Genomic DNA, 22,318 nt, shown 5'->3' with positions numbered 1-22,318 from the left:
AACACAAAGAGTGCACTATTACCACTATGAAATTCCTGAAAGGTGTTATTCATTTATCTAAACATTAATGTCAGCTGTAAAAAATCTACCTGTTTTCCCTCATCACCTCTGCTTCCTTTTCTTTCACAGATGCTGGAGACTCTTCAAAGTCATACGAGAAGAGGTGAAAAGGAGTATGTGGTACATAAGGTAATTTCTCCACCATTGGAGTTGCCTTTGGAGTAACGGATGCTGATGAAGTTTGGGAAGGGCTTAGCGATGCTGCTGCAGGTGAAGATGGTGATGAGAGGACAGAATGATGATGAGAGACAGATGAGTCAGGCACAGAAGAGGAGGTGCTAGAAGAGGTCTTTGCTCTAGAGCAGGAGAGAGGTCTCTCAGCTGGAGAAATGGCACTGGAGACAGCTGACGAATCAGAGCACTGTGAAAGGTTTTCATTCACAGCCTCCCATGCCCCTGGAACCCCACTGCAGAAGGAAAATGTTGTGAGAAAGGGAAGGGATGGAGAGAAAAATGGGAAAAAGTGAGATCAATAGATAGTGCCGCTTGGAGAAAAAAAAAAAAAAATACAGAAACTTCCCAAATTTAGACAATAATAATTTATTCTAAAATAAAACAAGAGAACTCACATCTTTGTATCCCAGTGGGATTCTTTTTGGGGTTAGAAATACTGAAGAATGGAAGTGACTCAGCTTAAAGGAAACCAAGAGATTTAACCCAAAGGCTTCAGAACTAATTTTCATAAACCTTTTCACTGCCATTTCCTAAAAAAATTTCAGATATATCAAGTTAGGTTGCAAGCACCGTCAGAGCAGCACAAAGCAGTCTCAATGTGCTGGATGACATGGTCCACAGAGTATAGATGCTTCAAGACACAATCTGCATGATTGCTTCTTGAAGGCCATATATCTGATTATTGTCCTCCCAGGTGACCTGTGTTTTTTCCCGAAAAACACTCATCCACCAACAATGAAAATAAAAACTACTCAGTCACAGATGTTCTGTGAAAATAAGGCTTAGAATAATTTCAAAGGAATGCCTTGGATTATTTGTCTAGGTATGAAGGCATTGATTTCCCTGTGTGTCAGCATCCCATGCTGGTGTTATACAGAGACTTGAAGAGTTGCACTGAGTGCAGGAGAAACCACACCTGCTTTGCTGTTGGAGAGTGACAGAAGCAGCCAGGCAGGTGAAAAGCCATGAGATCTGCACTCTGGGGTTATCTGTTTTCACTAGTACCTTCCGCATAAACACTGTGCATGGACTTTGGGTTGGATCACTTGGCAGGTAGCTGATTTCATTCTCCAGAGATCACCTCTGCAATCCACCTACAGGTATGCAAGGCATGGCCCTTATCTGAGGAGTGCGAGTTCGGCAAGAACGTCATACATATCATATATGTTAGGCTATTATGAAGTTAATCATCAGATATATGCCAGGTAGTTCTTCTCACAAGAGAAGCACAGCGGGCAATCTGGAAACCTTCAGCTATTGCACCAGCTGTGCATGACAGGAGTCACTGAATCCAGGCTAGTCCTACAGCACCTTAACAGCATCTAACACAAGTGGCCAGAGTACAGACCACCCGTACCACGCTTACAGTGACAGTGAAAGGAGGTATTTGGAAAAGTTATGCGAACATAACCCAGTTGTTTCAAAGTGACTATTATTTTAAAAGACTGATGACCTAAAAGTGTAGCATGCCCTATACATAGCTCTTCCTCATTTTAGTATATTCATGTGATTTATCAGTAACTTGTGTCTTAGCTTTCGACTTTAAAGAATTAGATTTGAGGAAATTATCGCTTAATTTTGTAATTTCAGGCACCCATTGGCAAGATTTGCAGACTGGAAGATATTAATAACAACAGTACAGTATTTTCTTTGGAATTCACACGTTAAAGTTTCCTTTCTTCCTTCCATGCTGTATAGCGTCCGCATGAATGTGGTTTATTTAAAAAAAAAAATTCCAATCTCATTTGCTGAGTTGCAAAGCCAAACAATTTAACCTAAATCAAATGGCTGTCTGGAAAAAAGAACATATTTTCTTTCTTCCAGTTTACTCAGATAAAGTTGCCAGATGCCGAATCCATATATACCTCAGAAATAAGTGGAAAATTTTACATGAGAAAATTGTTTTGATAGATGGTTTTTTCATATCCATATAAACACAGATGGGCAGGTATCTATAAAATGATATCTATCTATCTATCTATCTATCTATCTATCTATCTATCTATCTATCTATCTATCTATCATCTTTGCCTCTAAGTAGTTCTTTCCTATTAAAACATGAATGAAATTGATGGAAATCATAGGCAGCATTCAGAAAATGTCTACCTTCATAGTGACAGATACTTCTAATAACATTGTATCACGAAAACAGGGATGAAAAACTGAGAAATCAATCAACAACCTCAGTAAAGCACTTTTAACATTTCACCCACTGCCTTAAGTAAAAAGATAAACTTAAGCCATGCTTAGAAGTTACGTTTTCTGCTAAATCTTTTAAGATTTGTGAGTTAGTCATTTTGTACAAAGGCAGAGAGTGCAGTCAGTTCTTTGTGCATCGAGCCTCCATAATTTAACATAATTCCATTAACACACCCACCCATACCAATAAAGCTTGGGGGGTTGCTTTAGCAGGTGATCCAGGAATGCAAGTGAAAAGGCAGTTGGTGCTGCACACTGTGCTGGTGAGATCATGCCAGAGCCTGTGGAAAAGGTGGAGAGACCATGCTGAATCCCAATACCTGGCTTTGACCTGCCTACTGGTCTCTTCCTCCCCCTCATCCTCAGTATTGGGCTCTGTGACTGGCTGTTCTTCTTCCTCCTCTTCATAATCTTCTTCCTCTCTGAGGTCAGACCAAGGAAAGAGGCATGCAGTGGGATGGAAAGAGAGAAGGTGGAAGAGAAAACTATGTGAGTCCCCAGAAAAAGAAATGCAATGAAGAATGAAGTTAGAAATGGAAGGAAAACACATTGGGGAGGGAATATGGTTGGGAAATATGGCCCCCCTTTGTTAGACACACAGCCACCTAAAACTTCCTGCTTAGAATGTGTTGGTGGAAGGGTAGCTACTGATACAAAAATTACAGAATCACAGAATGGTAGGGGTTGGGAGGGACCCCTGGAGATCATCTAGTCCAACCTCACTGCTAGAGCAGGATCCCCTAGAGCAGATCACACAGGAATAGGCCAGGCAGGTTTTGAAGGTCTCCAAGGATGGAGACTTCAAAATCTTCCTGGGCAGCCTGTTCCAGTGCTCTGCTACCCTCAGAGTAAAGAAGTATTTTCTTATATTTAGGTTAAACCTCCTGTTTGTGCCCATTGCCCCTTGTTCTGTCACTGGACACGACTGAGAAGAATCTGGCCCCATCCTTCTTACACCCACCATTTAGATATTTATAAGCATTAATGAAATACCCCCTCAGCCTCTGTTTCTCTAAGCTAAACAGATCCAGCTCTCTCAGCCTTTCCTCATACGGCAGATACTCCAGTCCCTTAATAATCTTAGGGACTCTGCGCTGGACTCCTTCCAGTAGTTCCTTGTCCTTCTTGAACTGGGGAGCCCAGAACTGCACACAGAACTCCAGGTGAGGCTTCACCAGGGTGGAGTAGAGGGGGAGGAGAACCTCCCTTGACTTGCCGGCCACACTCTTCTTAATGCATTCCAGGATGGCACTTGCCCTCTTGGCTGCAAGGGCACATTGTTGCCAAAAATGTTATCCTCTCCCCTATTTACATTTTTTAATGTTAATTTTTAAGACTCCAAAAATGCCTTTTGTTTTTTTCTTGACCTTAGCTTTCCATTTGCTGCTGCCCAACCTACAGGGGCATTAGGGGAAGACATTCATGCCAATACCAATGTTCAACTCGTTAGCCATTAAGCTGTGTCTGTTTGGCTCAAAGGACAGTACACACTGTGCTGGCAGGGAACAGCTGGCACTGGGCATCACACTTTCTAAATTAACAGAAAGAAAACATTCCTGTTAAGCAGCTGATAGCTCAACTGGAAAACAGAACAGAATCAACCATTATGTTAGAAATAACAGAGACACCAAATCAGTGCAGGACTATTTGCAAATACCAAATTAAATATTTGGATTATATATAAGTTACTGGGTGCCAGTACATGAATTATTTCAATAGAGTCATTAGTACAGTCAAAGCAGGCTTCGGTTCAGCACTAATTCTGGCAGAGTAGAACTCTAAGTCACACATAAAGCCTCCATAACCTACAAATGACATAACTAAAAAATAAAACTGTATTGAAGAAACCAAAAAAGGCTACATTGCCTGCTTCCTCTCCTTCCTATTTATGTTTCTTCCCCAAACCAACAGACTTATAGGACATATAGAAAATACCTCCTCTTTAGACTTCTTGTATTTGCAGTTTATCCATTCTCCACTTGATTTAATGACAAATACTATTAGGTTATGTTCCATGAAAAAGTATAACATTCAAACAGTAATAAAATTTGTAAGACACTTATATATCTTATATTTTCCTGAAAGCTGGTTTTCTTTTCTCTGATTCTGAAGGGATGTTCTGTGCTTTTTTTTTCCCATTTAGAATTAGTTTCCATATCATAAGAATAATGAATATTTACAATGTGCAACCAGTGCAATGCAAAGGGTCAATCCAAAATTCGTTGCATTTGTATGGAGTTGGTTACAGAATAATCAGGAAAATGTCATCACCTGGACCACTTCCAGTACTCTGGTAAAGATCTATAAGGTAGGCACTTTCAACGATTCCTGAGGCATAACCACCTCAGTGACATCTCAATCTCCTTTTCTTTGCCACAAATTTTTATTTGCCCTATAGAGAGATACCTCTTAAGTTCCACACCCATCTACATATTGGTATAAAAAAAAAAAAAAAACACAACAAAAAAACACAACAAAAAACCCACAGAAAACAGAGCTGACCAGAGAGCATTAATATCATCCCTTCTCCTTATTCCTGAACTGCTCAATACCAGTTTTGCTGTTTTCTCTGGTGAAGGGCAAATGTCTGCATCTGCCAGTCCTACAGCAATCCTATTTGGGAAATAACTCATGAAGCTCTGCGAGATCATTAGAAATAGCTCTTAAAAATATAAGTAAAATAGTTATGCTTAAAGGACTTTAGCTTTTCACAAACATACTCCTTTCAGGTAAGCTGTGCGACACATCCGTGTGCTGAAGGCTAAGTTAAAAAAAAAGGAATTTATTTCATCTTTAAGTCAACTATTGGACTGAAAACCATTTTCACATAAAGACCAGTTTGGGACCAGTAGGGTTTTGGTTTCAGTCTGTAGGTAGAGACACTATCCTGTTTACAATGAGAAACAGAACTTCAGAGGTGATACGACCCACACAGAGCTGAAGGGAATGTTTAGCCCCTGTCCTCCCTCATGATGGGTCGTGAACTATTAACAATGTCACACAAAGGAAATACTTCTGTCTGCTGCAATGTTTATCTGCAAGTTCATCTTAGGAAGCAAAAAGTCAAGACCCTGCTTCTCAGATGTTATGACTTGCAGTACTCTACAAAGGAGTAGATCAAGTATAACACCCCACGAATGTGTATATTATTTGAGAACATCATACGTCAAAAGAAATATGCATGTACAGCAACCTTGTGTGGCACACTTATTTTTACAGTTTATAATCAGACATTAACACATCCCTGATGGGTACTGTTTCCAAGCTGAATATTTTTTTGGAAGTCAGTCTCTTCTTGATTGTTGCACATACATCTGAACTGTGAATAATGAAAAACGAAATAACTGGGTGGGCTGTTACACGCCTGTTAGAGTGACTGGCTTGGTGGACTGGCATTCCAAAGGCTGCGGACAGCAGACAGCAATGTTGAGGCCTGAGTTGGACAAAATAATGAAAATGAGTTTATTTATTCCTGACCCAGAAAGAAGACCTCTGTTATCACCTGGTTCAACTTTTCTTATGACAGAGGCTGGAAGTCAACTGGTGTTTTCAATCCCCTCCAGCTGTCTAGTAGCAGTGAAGTCGCTCTGTGCACCTATCATCATACCTTAATTAGTGGATTAATTTTAAAGATTCCAGATGATCCTCCTGTCAGGCCATGGACTCTTTCCCCAAATCTCCTTGACTTCCAGATCAAAAGCTTGGATGAAGCTTTGACTAGAAAGTTCTCTTCCCCTGCTAATGTAATCTCTAGAAGGAAAGCGGGTACATGATAACTGGCTGGAAAATCCAGAGGAAGGAAGGAGGTGGCTCTGTGTGTGTGTCAGCTGCAGGGATGAATGGTGTTGTGCGTGGAGATGGGCTCACTCTCCAGCCTGTGGGAGCCAAGTTCAAGTTGAGGCAATCTTGCACAATTGAAATATGTGTATGCTTAGGAGAGACACTCAGTGCTTGGAAAGTCCTCTTTCAGAAACTGAATGCAGTTTCAGACCCCTGGACTATCCCCAGAAAGTGAATGAGATTCAGATGAGAGGAGATGGGTAAGCTCACAGACAGAAATCAAGTGTGGTCTTCTTTCAGTCAAAACATTAGTGGCAGTTGCCTCTCAGTATTGTTATAGAACAGATATTCTGTCCATGAAAACACATAGTACCTGCTAGCAAAATCTTTCCCAACAGGTAGAAAATGAAAATTCCCACCTGACGTTATTAAAACAGGAAAACACCAACTTGTAAAACCAAGAATGTCAGACAGAAGGATGCTCAAAGAGAACAGCAGATTCGTGGACTCATCTGGACCCTTCAGGGTTATATGTTAATTTCTGTGTGCAACTGAGAAGGGATGATGTAGAAAAGCTCACTTTCCACATATACATGAAAATTTGGCATCAATGCAACAGTATAATTTAATCAAGAAAAATGATCCATAGGGAGTTTTTCAATTAAACTAGGCTGCAGAAGCAAGCATGCTTATCAATAGCACAGAGGAAACTATCCTGTTCAACAAATGGCAAATATTTATCCTGATGCAGGGAGGAAGAGTTTCAACTAATGCAGAAGGATCAGATATAGTCAGCAAACCTTAAGGCTACTGCCAGGTTACATCAGTTCCATGATAACAGTACTAGATTAGAAGTATTTAAACAAAAGCTTTATAGCAGTGAAAACAAATTTCAAAACAATCACGCTGTTTATTTTCATCTTTAAAATGGATTATTGCTACAGGCTAACACTCTCACCAAATAAACACACAAAAATAAAAAACCCCACAAACCTTTATGCAGTTTATAATCAGTTATGGAAACCAACATGTGTCTACTAGGGCACAGTGTTTGCTCAGTTCTTTCAACTAAAGCTTGACACAAAAGTATTTATAGCCCCTTAAAATATGTGCATGTTTAAAAAGACACTAGGCATCACACCACCCACATACTTAACACAGCCACAGATAGGTGAATTTAAAATTAAAGCACCATTCTGACAATGCTGACTCTCTCTCTGCAGGAACTCAAAGCACCAAAAAATACTCTCCATCTTTTTGGTCTCTATAGCTGAACAATATGTACAAGGTTATCTAGTCGCTGTTCCCTCCATGCTCCCCATAAACTCTTCCCTTCACAAAGTTTTGATGAATGCAGGTTGAAGAAACTCAGGATTTCTTTGTTCTAGCTTGTAGTCTAGAAACACAAGTTTCTTACTGCCCCCCAGCCAAACCCCCCCCCCCAACAAACGAACAAAAAAACCACCCAAAGTTATAGCTCAAATAAAATTCAGAGGCTGTGTAGAAGGGAAAAAACCAAACACCAAAGCCAGAAAATAAGCATAAGCACAGAAACACATTCTGCTGTGTTTGGTATCAGAGAAAAATTTGGAAGTGTAAGATATGCATTAAACCATTTTAATTCAGGAAGAATTTGAGCATAAATATTTGAACATTTGAAGAGAACAATAAGAAAAAGGATGCTCTTGCCATAATTAGGCAGCATTTTGGTCTGCACATCCAGTGCACATAAATGTTAATTCATGAGATAACAGCACATTAAAATATCTCACTTTTGGTATATGATTCCCATTTCTGTAGGACTCATTTATCTTTTACTAAAGTCTTACTATTTCCTTCTTCATTTTGCAGGTTATTAGAAAAGGCCTTAAGTGTACTTCTAAGCCTTTTGTGACCACTCACAGAATTATACAGAAATTCCCAAGAAATGGGAACACTGCACTTCACTGAAAAATGGACCTTGGAGTTATGAGGCAACTCAGAGAAAAAAGGACCAGGGAATTGTAAAGCTACTGGCCATTATTCCCACACTCTCTGAATATCACCCTATGTGCTGTTAATTGCTGGTGAGGAATTTTCTCTCTCTTTTTGATTAAGTCAAGTCCTTTTCAGTTTAGCTTCTTTAAATTACTTTCATTTAACCGTTCACTGCCTTTCAGAGGAGCAGCTCCTGACTAGGACTACAGACCACATTCAGTGAAGTAAGATCACCATTAGCCGTTCCACAATGTTGTTCTAAATGAAATACTACAGTTGATCTCTCAAACTCGTTTCAAAGTTGTTCCCCTCCCCTCTTCAAACCTCTGACCTGTTTTAACTCCTGCACAGCACTTGGAAAGCTGCTTCTCTGAAACCCTCACAGGTGAACAAATAGAAAATGAAAAATATTCCACTGAGGAGAGATCTTTACAAGTCACAGTGGATGCAATTTTATTTTCTTTTGCAATCCCTTGCCATTGTCCTCAATTTATGGGTAAAATTCCACTTTCATAGGTTAGACAGCACAATTCCTAGCCAAATTCCTAAGTCCTTGTAAAACAAACAGATGATTTAGTATACTTCTGCTTCTTCTTCCCTTCTTCTATCTTAGCTGCCAGACGGATAAACAAGTGTTTTTATGTGAAAGCCAAAAGTGGCAATAATTTAAATTAATCATTTATTACTATGCATAAAGATATGGCAATATAACTTTCCTACTCCATCAAAACAAACCCCAAAGAAACTACCCACTCCCCCCATTTCCATTTCACTGCTACCTGTTACAGGCCACTGCAGTTGGTGAAATTATGTGAAGACAAAAATATATGAAATTATATGGACAACAACTTACTTGTAAAGCCTCAAAATTTGGCCTTCTGCATGGAAAGGAAACTAAGATGCATAATTACAAAGGTCAAAAGAAATACTATTTCTGCCCTAAATAAACTGTTCAGAAAAAAGTTGAGGAAATTACAAATAATGTAAAGTAGATGTGTTCTCTACACCTTCATGATATGCTGTTTTGAATCTTTAGGTTGCTGTTATTTTCTTATCCCTAAAATATGATCAATAATGAATTTTTATATGTAAATAATACCTAGGTAGTGTCTCCACATTTTTTAATTCTTACATTTGGTGTATTTGGACACATCAAAGCAGTGCAAGGCAGCAAAGCATTGCTTAAGATACTGGCAAGGCTGTGCAAAAACTTCAAGAGTCCCAGCTCTCTGATCACAGAACGGCACTGCTTTTTTACATCTGTATGAGCAAAAGAGGTAAAGAAACAGAATCCTGATGTAGGGAGACTTTAGGAGCAATAAATACTGAAGCATATAGAGAAAGAGAGAAGAAAGTGTTTTTAAAGCTTGGAACTGCGTATTGGTTGACATTTGAAGGTTACTGTTACTGCCCCTTACTTCAAAAGGAGGGATCTGGAAATGGCATTCTGCCAAACTGCTGTCCTTTTTTCCTCCCATTGCATCATATGTGTAAAAACAAACTTTCCTGGCCTCAGAGAATCATGTTTACAAATACTGAGAACACACTGTGAACTCTCTAGGGAATGTATTGCCCAGTGCATAAGCCACTACCATGGACCTCCAGAGAAACATATTCACATCCTGGTTTAGCATTGCATTTCTTCAGGTACCTCATCAAAGTTAAATATACAGTGGAAAAAAAAAAGTAAAAAAAAAAAAAAAAGCAAAGTCGTGCTGTGCTTTCATTTGCCTTGCAGATATAACCTCATGTAAGTTTCAGCGCTTCCTTCATTCCTCTTGAAATTCAAACAGGGAAAATCTACCATTGTCTTTACAGCAAACTACAGAGCTGTCAACTGGACTCTGCATGTATACCAAGTATAAAACATTTCATTTCAACAAGACCCACAAACAGCTAACAGTTCCCCTACTACAAAACCTGACATTTCTACAGTTATTTTAATTTTTTTTAAAAGTGCTGGTATCAGCCTGAGACAGTAATAGGACCAGTACACGAGATACTCATCAAGCTGTACCTTTTAGTTTGGTTATTTTTTTAGTTATTTAATTATTACTCATGCATTAGTGGGTCAATGCCTGTCTATACATCAATGGAGTCTTATGTTTATGGTATGTCTTTGAAAGAAAATTTTTCTTGACCTGCCTCATGTCTCTTTCTTCACTGCATTCCTTACAGGAGCTTCCAAGATATTCTTAGGGAAATTAAGATCACAATTTTCTATTTCTGTTATTTCTCCTTTCAAATCTACTTGTCTTATATTTCAAATACCCCTACCTGCACAAGGTAAATACATGTGTCCTCCTTGTCCCAAACCTAAAATATCAGATCAGATTTTGTACATTATTGTTGTCAAAAGACCAGTAAATGTCTGATGCCATGAACAGATGCTACCTTACCCATGCTTTTAATTTGATGAATAAATCTTATTTCCAAAACCACTGCTTTTACATCCCATTTCCATTTTTGCCCACACCAAATTGTGAAAATGCTTACTGTTTCCCCCATAGTTGATTATATATCATTCTATTACAAAGCTCCCCCAACAAATCATAGGTAGCTCAGCTCACATATGTACGTATTAAAGGCATGCTTAGCATATCCATAGATAGGTGACAGTGTGTTTATCCTGGAGATGTTTTCTTTGTCTAGATTCATGCTTCAGTGGTTTTAAATATACAAAACCAGGAATCAGAGGTACACATACAGGAAAAAAAAATAGATTTCATTTTATTACAGTAATAAAAATACATTTCTTTACTTTCTATTCTGGGCCTTTAATAACCTGTATCACAGCCTGAGTTGTGAATAAAATGCTGATGTTGAGTTGTCCCATTTTGCTGTTTCACACCTACCATGCCACTCATTTTGTCACAGACAGCAACTATAAGATTTGTGGAATGTACTCATCCTAAATAAAATAAAACACACCCACCACTGTAAGCAGCACTTCTATTTACAGCCATAAGTATTTACAAAATCACAACATTTCACATGGTGTAGTAGAAAGTCACCAGAACTTGAAACATCATGACAACACCTAAATGCTAGAGAAAAATCAAAGATTAGTTATGGTTTAGGATGTCTGAAAACATGGAAAATCATTTAAAAATAAAAGAAAAAAAAAAAGCCTCAGCTGTATTTTGGAAAACCTCCCCCTGCAGGCCTTGCTCTACATGAAGCAATTTCAATAATCAGTTAATGGGACATAATAGTCAAATGAAGGTCTGTGCCACTGGTTAGAAACTCAACGGGAATCTGAAGTTAAGCAGAAAAAAAATGTTTTGCATCAGAGGATCAGCTGTGTTCATTGTTTTCTGGTAAAACCAAAATAGTATCATGATCTCTTCCTGCATCTCAGCAATCCTCAAGCATCAGAAGCACGTATTTTCTAACAAACAAATGCTTATGACTTCTCTGCACAGCTTTCCTTCATTTAGACAACAATTTTCCACCTTTTTTCTAGGACTTTGAAGGCTATGAAAGCCATTCAGCCTAGTTTGCAGTGGGCTGTGTCCAGCTAGCCTGAAATTTGCAGGAAACTCTGGAATCCCCTGTGCCACTCTGCTCAGAGGAAAAGTCCTAAAAGCCTTCCAGGTAGGACCCTAACAAAAGCACAGCTCACAAGCTTCTGTCACTGATTCAGAAGGCAGGCTGTGCTCTGACGGTCTCTTAAGATGGTTGTCAGCTCTTCTGCTTGCTAGTTTTCAAACACAGGGGTACTGACAAGAAAGTCCTAACCAAGGCCTGGTAATCTCCAGAAGAACACACACAGTGTTTTATGACTGATCCTAGTAATTCTTTCATGATTTAATGACATAAAACAAAGCAAAACTATGAAAAAGAAGAAAACAGAGAGTCTAGTAAAGTGAGGTAAACAGCTAATCCTAGATATTCACAAATTTATAAATCTCAGTCTTTGATTGTAGCTAGTTCCACACAGCTTTGGCAGAGCCATTCACTCAAATGCTAGTAAGAGGTGCCAGTGGAAGTTTCAGAGAAGCTTCTTTTGGTATGTTTGCTAAGTCTGGCTGACATAGATGATGGGACACCCACAGAGAGAGATAGGCATGTGCAAGTTCTATGCCACTCTTTGTACTTTCCCTGAGGCTATCCATTGTGTGATGGGAAAAAGCCAGCTTCACTGTAAAAAGAAAAAACATGGAAGAATTTGTTTAAATGTCTAATTTTTAAGAAACAGCATGCTAGACCATAGATTCAGTGTTCAATTTGGACAAGGGCAGAAAACCTTAGGTCGTGCCCTCAGGGAAGCATTTAAAATGTCGTGTTAACAGAACTGAACTTCCCCCTAGGCTTTTAGGTGCTTTGTGCCATCATGATAGAAGGAAGATGTTTTGAGCAAAGCAAACCTGCTGGTGGTCAGGGCTAGCATTTTCAAGTACACTGCAGCAGCTACATATCCTTAACCCAACCTTCAGCCTTTCTTAGTTAGTAGTCATTATCAACTTGAGGGACATGAGCTTGGGTTTCACTCTCCATGAAAACTATTTTAACACAAAGCAGATTTGGGTCTTTATTTGTTTTGAACCACAACTGAAAAAAACAATACATTTAGTTTGGAAGAAGGTTGCCAAATGGATGAGAAAGGCCTGCAAGTTTTCCTTTCGGTTGCCCTTAGTATTTACAGTCAACTTTTCCCAGCTCAAAACACAAAGTCTGCTCTCAATTAGCCTGGCATAAATTAGAGCAAGTCCATTGACTTCAGACAGCTTTTCTAGATATAGAGCATTGTGAGACAGAACAGAATTTGGTCAATATTGTCTTTTTTTTTTGTTCTACAGGCACCATGGATTTTTCTCTTTTTGGAAGACTTATCGGTTGACACAAAGCAGATGACTGTGGACAACCTGTTTGATGTGGTAAACAAAAGCAATGTAACTGCCAAACCAGCTGACAGAGTTAGAAAGAAAAGAAACATGAACACTGTGGGAAGGAAAATGCTGAGGAAGAACTTGAACCTTCTACTGATTTTGGTAGTGAAGTCCAAAAATAACCAAGAATATTGCCCAAAACAAAATTTAGTACAGTGTAAGTGGGTGGCTTTAATCTCTAACCATGTCCATTGGAAGCAATGCCACTGGACTTGATGGTGCTAATCCACTGTAAAACAAGACCTAGAGATCTGCAACCACACACAAAGTTTAGATACCAGCAGAAACAACACAGTTTTATCATATTATTGTTATGTTTCCTGTTGGTAGAGAAAACGTACAGAAAGAATAGAGACTGAAACCCATTTTTCAAACTGTTTTTCAGAAAATACAGCACTGCAAAAACTTACTGTGAACTTTTTTCCTTCCTTTAGAGGGATTAGGATTCTGAACCAAAAGAAGATAATCAGCAGAAGACAGGTTTTTTGAACAAGAGTTGCTTTCAGCTTAGAGAGGTTTTAAGTAACTTTTATCCAGCTGAACAGATTATTCTCTACAACATTAATGATGGGGGCAGAATGGAGACAACAAGCATTTCTTTTGACAAAAAACAGATGATGCCTGCATCATATTTTAATGTATGATTTTAAAATTTAGTTAAAAAATTCAGCAAGGTCTAAATGTATGATGCTCCATAAAAATAATTTAAACAAATAAATATGTGCATTGGAGACGACATACTCAAATTTGAAAACTTAATTCCAGGTGGAACAATGCAGAGAGAAAAACCTCTTTCCACTTAAGGTCAATTCAAACTTTACAAATGTGTTAAAAACTTGCACGAGTCATCCAGCTTCAGTATTTTTTCTGTGTAAATGTTAATGAAAAGAAGCCATGAAGCATTTACTATATTTTTTTTGTCCCAGTTCAGCTATCAGGTGTAGACATACTGTTGCATTCATATGTACTGCTTCACTGAAAGCTGAGATACTCAGAGGGATATGATAAAAGAGGAAGGCTGGTTTTCCTCTTTCTGACACAACTACAGATTTGGGCAGATGATAAGACTAAAAATGCAAAAGACAGAATCAGATTTTCTGAAACACCAGACACCCAGTAGGATTTATAGAAGAGCTGACAGTTGACTAGCTTCTTGTTATAGGAACTTTGAAAATTTCACTGGGCATAGAACTTCCATCTTCAGGTACTGAAACATATTCCATGGTCTTTAATGCTCAATGGGAACAAAACGGATTTGCTAACAAATAATACTCCCTATCTTTACCTGCTAAGAGGGCTGGAAAACGGGGCAGGGGGGAGGAGAGGGTGAGGAAAAGGCTTTTTATGTAACTAATATGCAAAATAAAGATCAGTGTTACATAAATTCATAATTGTATGCCTCTTTCCTTAGAGAGACAGGTGAGCAAGTTAGAAACTCCTAATTGATTTGAAGAGGATTTAATTACTTTCCTAGAGAAGACTACAAGGACAACTGCAACATGAATTTAAAGTTGACTGCTTAAAGATTTCTTTCTTGAATATAAACTTAAATTATGCTTCAAGTTTTGTCAGCTTCAAGAAGGATGCAGAACAGAATTGGATAACTTTTTTCAGAAAAGGAAGATAAGTATTGAAATTACGCTATGTTAGTAAAACAATATTTCAAAGAACTTACGAAACTAGTCTGCCATGTTTCTACTGCACCAATACTAAAATTAGCTCAGACACAAATTCATTAGGAAATACTGAAGACTGCAAAATGAAGCTAGTAAGAAAACATTAATAGTGAGAAACCATATTGATAGCAGTTGTCATCCTGCATGACTTGTATTTATTTAACTACAGTAAGAGTAGAGTTGAAGCATTGCCTTATTTCTGATCTAAATTAATCCACCTAACACATCAAGGCTATCTGCAGCACATTCATGAGTACAGATTCTCAATCATATTGGTGAGTCATGAAGCAGGGCTCAAGATCATGCACAACACTTTCCATGCAGAGCGGCTGAAGCCCCCAGCTGTACTCACACTGAAGACGCTTTAAACTCAGCCTCATATGCACTGTCATCCTTGTCATCAGCCTGTAAGATCAGGGGGGTCTCTGCCTCCAGCTCACTAGAGGCCCAGCAACATAGGGGGATGGAAAAGAAGCATGAATGTGTTGCCAAATGTAAGAAGAAAGGGTAAAAAAGAAAAAAAAATCCATTATGCGGTATATAACATGCAACTACTTTTAAAAAAGTTTCGGGAGTCTTTCATATTGCCTGAAGCCATTAAGCTTTAGTCAATTCAGTTTGCTTTGTTGCTTTACATGTAACACAGGATTTAAACACTCTAAGTTAATACCCAGCTCTAACCAGTAGAAATGCCCCAAGAACTTCCCAAATGTTACAATCAACGCAACATATGCTCTTCATGGAGCATACTTCAGTTTTGCAATCATGGGATGACAGATGAGTCCAGCTTTAGCTATCTGCAGCATATGCATCTTCACCTGAGCTAGTCAGCCAGATTCCCTTTATGGTCAAAAGAGAGAAACAGCCATTTTCAGAGCATGATTCATCTTGGTTGAACTTTAAGGCATGTAGAACACATTAGATAACCGAAGGTCTAGCAGTGCTTGCTGCACTGCATTGACATCAAAGGGAAGCAAGCTGATCAGACATCTGACTTAGGCAAAATTAATTCCAGCTCTCTTGTGAGGTAGTCAGACATGCTGAGGATCTGCAGCTCCCTTTTTTCCTGAGCAGGCATAGCCCAAGCCAACCATGATGGGACTGGCAATGCCACTAGCTTTGACTGACTCTAATGTTACAGACTGCTGCTCAACTAGTCATTACTGACACTCACTAATTATGAAACACTAGATACATTCACTACTACAGTGTAGTCTCAAAGGAAAATATTTATGCTGGAAGGCTGATAGCAAAGGGGAAAAATAAGAGAATGAACTGTTGTGTACACAGGACAAGACAGACTTCATTAATGTGACTAAACCATTGTAAAAAGCTTCTATAATGTCATTATATCTGTCAATGGATGAGATTGACCTTGGTTAATTCCTCTGTCGAATGCTCTACCTCATGTGGTGGTTTGGGTTAATTTACTTAGGTAGATGGCGCCAAAGAGCTTATCTATGTTGATAAACCAAGTCACCTACAAATCCATTTATTTTTGTTGCTGTTGTTTTTTTTTTGTTTTAACTTTAAATATGCTTTATTTTTATTTTTTAATTCAATGGAAAGACGAAAAAAAGTAAACAGAATTCTGGCAGATTAACAAGGTGCAAGGAACACGAGGGAAAGAAAGAGGGGAAAAGAAAGGCATATCCCCCATCTCATGCCCTTACCTCTCACTGAGATCTTCAACACGCATGAAGCTTGAGTTGGACTGACCACATGGACTGGCAGGAGCTGATAAAGTGCTTTTGCTGTTCTGTACCGAGTGCCTGCGGCTCCGCCGGCGCTCCAGGCCCCTCCTCTCACTGGCACCAAGACTGGCCCTTCTCCGGTCCTTGCGCCCACTGGGCGGGGGGTCAGCACTCTCATCTCCATCCTCATGTCTCAGTGTCATCTGGGGAAGAAAGGAAGCAAGGCGAGGCTTCTGAGACAGTTCCTTTAGGTACCAAAGTTCTTAACACTGAGGCTTTAAAAATTAACTGATCTCAATCTGATTAACTCCTATTAAAACGACCATTTCTATAGCTATCTCTGTAAGCTGCTGTCTACTATTAGTGCAGTAGCAGCTCTCATAATGGAATTACATACTGATGTCTTGTTTAGGACACTCCAGGATCTGTAACAACACATTTACGTATCTCCTGGTTGTTTAATTTTTGTGGGTTTTTTGTGGTTTTTGTTTGTTTGTTTTAAATGTAGGACTTAATTTTCAAGGAAAATTAGTAGTGTTGGACACCTAGGTTGCTTTATTTCCTTCAAAAATACTTAGGCAATGTCTTTGACTCTAGTGAAATCAACACAAAAAACTCACATGCACTGACTGATTGAACATTTCCTCGTGTTCAGATATGACACTTGTAATGATCATTTACTACTTTAGAAAGTATTTTAGAATAGTGCCATCATGTCTTCCCAGCCAAGGAAGAGATCAGCAGATGGATATATAACTGCTTTCCTCTTAAAAATCCCAAATTTTACAGCTCTCCCTGCAAAGTAAACAGGAAAAAAAATCTACCAAACAAAACTATTTCTGTGAACCAGTACCACAACAGATTAACAGAAAAAAATGCAGACCACACATCTTCTCTAAGCCTTGCAATTTTTAGGTTACCAGAATGACTTTCACATACGCCTTTCAGTGGAAAATCCAGTATTTCCTGCTAGTTCAGAAGCACTGTCAATACAGAGGAATATACGTATAACATCAGAAAAGAATGATGCTGAGATCAGCAATACGACAGTGACATCTGACAGAAACCTCTGACACAGGTTGGGAACTCATCAGCTGGACACAGCAGAGAAGTAAAGTTCAGGTGCAAGCCCTGCTACCTTGAACTACAGGCTGCTGTTGACATGCCAGTGCGACATACCGCTAACAGAAACAAAGCAAGTGCTACCTTAGGGTATGTTAGGAGCTGGCAGAAGCAACAAAGTCACTGGTGGATCTCACACGAAATGCAGCATAACATTCAAGTAATCTTTATATGAGAAAGATCCATTCAAATAGGCAGAGGCACAGAAGAGGGTGATGTGGGTGATAGGAAGAAGGCATGTCTTGATTCTATTAGTCTTGTTATTCTGATAATTCTTACCAGAAGTGATTTTAACAAAACAAAGGCAGGGGGAAGTGTGATACTGCTGCTTAGGGTGTAAAATTTATTTAAGTGGGAAAAGGAGATTTTTTCAGGTATAGAACAACACTGAAAGAAAAAAAGAATATGCGTAGGCATGTCTAAACTTAGTCTGGTCATTAAAAGAAAGCTGGTACCCAACTAAGCCAACTACTAATTTTGCAATCAAGTCTTTCAGTAGGCACAGCATGTGCAAAAAAACCTGCTTTTAAGACTAATGATCATCTTTTAAAAAGGATTTTATGAGCTGATGCCTCTGACAATAGAAGAAGACAGAAAAACATGGAGCCTTCTTATTCTCACATTCTTATTTTGGCCTGACTCTTCCTGCAAAATACTGTATATAAAACTTAACTCTTCTACAGTTAGCAAAGTGACATGACTGTACATCTAATGAAGAAAATGGAGAATCAAATCTATCAAATCCTTTGCTTGACTTAGATGGAGATAAAATAATTTCACTTCATCACATCAGAACATGAAATCACAATAACATTACATTGACTTTAGCCTAAACGTCCCTGTTCTAACATTTCCTAAAGTCTGAAAAGAGGTTAATTATTAAGAAACTGGCTATCCTACCCTTATATATAAATACTTCAGAAGTAGTTATGTTATACCTAGGTTGTGAATATGAAGTCACTCACTACTTCATTGCTGCAAATTGTAAAGGATCTGCTCCAGTGTAAACTCATAAACAAGGACTTGCTGGGTACTCAGCTGCAGAACAAGTGGTATTTGTGAAGCTGAGCTCAGCCGAACCTTTTTCATGAGCTGAATACTTCTGCATGTGGAAATAACTTCTACTTACTTCAGGATGTGTAACTGACAAAGTTTTAATTGCAGGCAGAATTGCAATAATAAGTAATAATAATAAATGTCCTGGTTTGCCTTGGAGTATGCCCCAATTTCAGTATGAAATGCATTTGCATTAAACGCAGCTATGTACTGTAGGAGATCATGTATACAAATGTGTAGAATACTTCCAGCAACCAGATGTTTTTCTTTCAAAATAGAATAGATAACCAAATTTCACCTAGGTTACATTCCCCCTCCTCTTGGCTTTGAAGTCTGCACAAGCTGTAAGATGCATAAAACAGGGCATGTTATGTTACCTCATAAATGTTAAATTGCTCAACTAAGTCCAAGTCAGTTCCTTTCTTGTTCAAGTGTCTCTGTGAAATAGCTTCAATGCCAAGCTCTTCCAGACAGTCCACCACGTCGTAGAAAGAGTCTTGATCTGGCAACCCCGACAGTGTCTAAGAATCAAAGGAAAAACATTTAAATCTGTTTGTTTTGAAAAGAATTAAACAAAGGTTTTAAAAAGCGGGTGGCAAGTGGTGCTATGTATGATTTCAATAAAGTAAAACCCATGATGTGGGATTAGAGACACCGCTAGAAAATAAAAAACAAGTGGCACAGCTTTTAACAAACAACTCTGTGCACTGTGTAGAAAGATGAATAATTGGCAAAACAAATCAATGTTGTTACTTCATACAAAAAAGTATGGAAAATGTGGGTCTTTAAAATACACAGTTGGATTCTTCCTGGCTCTAGTCAAGTATAGATTTAAACAACAGAGAATATTAAAGCATCAAACACAGGGATAAAAGCAAAGAGAGAGAAAAAAACGGTTTAGCTTAAAACAGTGAAGCTGATTTCCTACTGATTCCTAAGTTTGGCTTAAAGAAGAAAAAGTCCAGTGCACAGCTGTGTGATGTCAGGACAGCAGGAAATATCCTGCACCATGTGTCTACTGTCCTCCACACCTGCAGCAGAGGTCATCCTCCTGACGCAGGGATTGCTTTGTATCACAGATATTGACAACCCTCCTCCCTGCCTCCCTTTCAACTTGAAAAGTGTTATTGAAGGACACCAAGTCCTATAAAACGTTACAAGAGTAACTAGTCCCTGATTATGGGGTAAATTTTTACCAGTGACAGGGGAGAGGAGCTTTTGCACACTAGAAAATAAGGAATACTGGTAATAACTGCTATTGAAAATTAACTGTTTTGAGTTTTGAGCTTTCTATGGCACCTGCTCTATGTTCAAGAGAGAGAACTTTTCTTACCATAGTCATCCCCCCGCCCCTTTATTTTCTAATTAATTCAGAAAGCAGAAAGGAAGGTGATACTCTGCAGTATGCCATGCATACCATAGGATGCCACTGCAGTGTATGTAGCAAGAGGGATTGAATCAAGCCCCTTACAGCTTTCCCACAGAGTGATGCGTGGGGAGGAGGATACGGGCATTGGAAAACTTTGTTCAAAGAATATGTGAACTTAATCCACTAGAGTCCTGCAGACATTTAAAAAGACAACAGAAGACACTAATATTCTGGTTTGCCATTGATTTTTCCCTGCTTTTAATGCATGACACAGAATAATTAGTCTAATTCTGCTCATGTTGAACTGAAACTACTGAAAATACTGCAACTTACTTGCAGAGCAACACATACCTCATTGCAAGAAGTAGCCTATACAGAGTCACTTCTGCAAAATACAGGAGCGTGCACACTGGAGATAACCCAGTTATTCCAGATTAACTCACAAGCTAATTTTCAAGTAGCTACCACTCTACTGGTTAATTAGCTAAGTAATTTATCTATACTCCCAGAACAGGAGAGAAAGAGCAAGAGATAGAGACCCTCTCCAGAAAGATCATCCTGTCTTCTCATGCTCAGGATGGGATGAACGTGCTCTGAGAAGACTGGTTTTCTGGAGACTGGCTTTTCCAAGTGCTCTGAGCAGCAGAGTGCAGAAGAGAGCTGCCACTCTGGGCTGCCTCCCTACACCAAGGAGCTTTACATTCAGAAAAATTTATCTGAATTACGTGAATAATAACAGCTGATACATCCTGCCCTGTTAAGTCACCTCTTTTCTGTGAAATGAGGCACTGATAAATGTGCATCACCAAGCTACTCTTTAACCATGAATGAATTAATTTTTTTTTAAAGTAAGCATGACACATAAATGTCTTCTTCAGTCATTACAGGACTATTATCTGGTATTTGGTGAGGTCCACTGCAACAGGAATGCTTAGCACAAACACTAATAAAGTGTTAGGATGATACATTCAGGGTTATATGTTCAGGCTCTAGCTGAATGTCTCTGTCCAGAACAGTATTTAAGCCTGTATAAAACCCACCAAAGACCATGGAACTAAATTTCACCGAACAGTGATGAAGACAGTTACTATGTGCATTTTGTTCTTTCCTAAACCGACACCTAGCACTGAGTAGAAATCTGAGGATTCAGCAGATGAAGCTATCCCACTGTAAATTCAATGTCACTTTAACACAGATACAGAAATACAATTACAGTAGACAGTGTCTATTGGGCTTTATCTTACTTATGAAAGAAGAAGCTACAATGACCTGAGTGTCTTCAGGCACCAAAAGATGTGATGTCTTATGTGCAAAACACTGGACAGTCAGGTCTCCTGCACAGATCTTGACTATTTACTTTCTAAAATACCAGGGTCCTAATGTTAATACGAGGATCACCTTCCTTCAAGTAATGTTTTTTTTCTTTTAAATCTGAGCACAGGCAGGCTGTAGACAAGGAAAACACCAGCATAAGGTAGTATTTACTGGCAACCTTACTTTTGTCAGCAGTATTTTATTGGTTAATATAATTTTAAATCATGCAGCAGTGGAAATCCAATTCTCACTGCATGCTAGTGGCCAGAACTGGGCAACTGAACTCCCAAATATAGACATAAAATATTTTTCCTTTGTACAGTTTGACATTAAACTCACAGATCTATTTTCAGAGCCTAATGCGTATCAAATTAAATTTCTAACATTATAAAATGGAATGCTAAGTTCACCACTGGTGTCACAACAAGGTCAGTTCAATCTAGCTGAGGAGAAAGACTTTTGCAGTAACTAACAGAAGGGACATGAAGTGCTTGCACAAATGACTGATTAATTCTGGCTTGTGATATTAGGAAATATCACAAAAGTGGGCCCACATTTTCCTAGTAGCTTTAAAAGGAAACAAAAGCCACAACAAGTAGAGCAGCAGTCATACATTAGGCAGGTCCTTCCAAGGTCCTTCCTCCTTCCTGAGTACCTAGTTAAGTTCAAAGTGGTAACTCCCATATCAGAAATACACATTCAAGTCCCAAATGTTTCCTCCTGCTCTGAAGACTGAAACTCACCAAATGAAAACCTTTCTAGAGAATTAAAACTTAGCCACTTTGAGAAGCACCTTTAAACCACACACTGGGGCTTACTTGCTGAATTTTGTTACATTTCCACTAGCCTTGACCAAAACTGGGATTTCAAATCTGAAACTCTTCAGAACTCAGGTGTGCAAAGGAAACATGAACATGAACATCAAGACTCATTCCTATGACTCTATCCAGTTTTGATTAGAGGAAGCATCCCTGAATTTAGATTTTTGTTTGTTTTTTGATTTTC

The 22,318-nt window shown here is 38.7% G+C and overlaps 1 protein-coding gene across 11 annotated transcripts in view; it reads right to left on the bottom strand.

Annotated features, from left to right (window-relative positions):
- The window catches only part of FHOD3 (formin homology 2 domain containing 3), a 383,220-nt gene that overhangs the window by 100,149 nt on the left and 260,753 nt on the right, over nucleotides 1–22,318 (bottom strand). For 7 of the 11 annotated variants that reach the window (XM_051610566.1, XM_051610567.1, XM_051610573.1 and 4 more), the window contains 5 exons: nucleotides 19,008–19,151; nucleotides 16,432–16,655; nucleotides 15,111–15,197; nucleotides 2,754–2,855; nucleotides 90–467 (listed from right to left, as the gene is read on the bottom strand). In XM_051610566.1, coding sequence (XP_051466526.1) covers nucleotides 90–467; nucleotides 2,754–2,855; nucleotides 15,111–15,197; nucleotides 16,432–16,655; nucleotides 19,008–19,151 — 935 coding nt within the window. The remainder of the gene's footprint in view (nucleotides 1–89; nucleotides 468–2,753; nucleotides 2,856–15,110; nucleotides 15,198–16,431; nucleotides 16,656–19,007; nucleotides 19,152–22,318) is intronic. The other 4 variants (XM_051610575.1, XM_051610576.1, XM_051610577.1 and 1 more) reach the window with 2 other exon arrangements.

This window comes from Apus apus, chromosome 2, assembly GCF_020740795.1.
Source record: "Apus apus isolate bApuApu2 chromosome 2, bApuApu2.pri.cur, whole genome shotgun sequence".
Lineage (NCBI taxonomy): Eukaryota > Metazoa > Chordata > Aves > Apodiformes > Apodidae > Apus > Apus apus.
The sequence above is the reverse complement of the archived record's forward strand: the minus strand, read 5'-3'. Positions and strand labels throughout refer to the sequence as shown.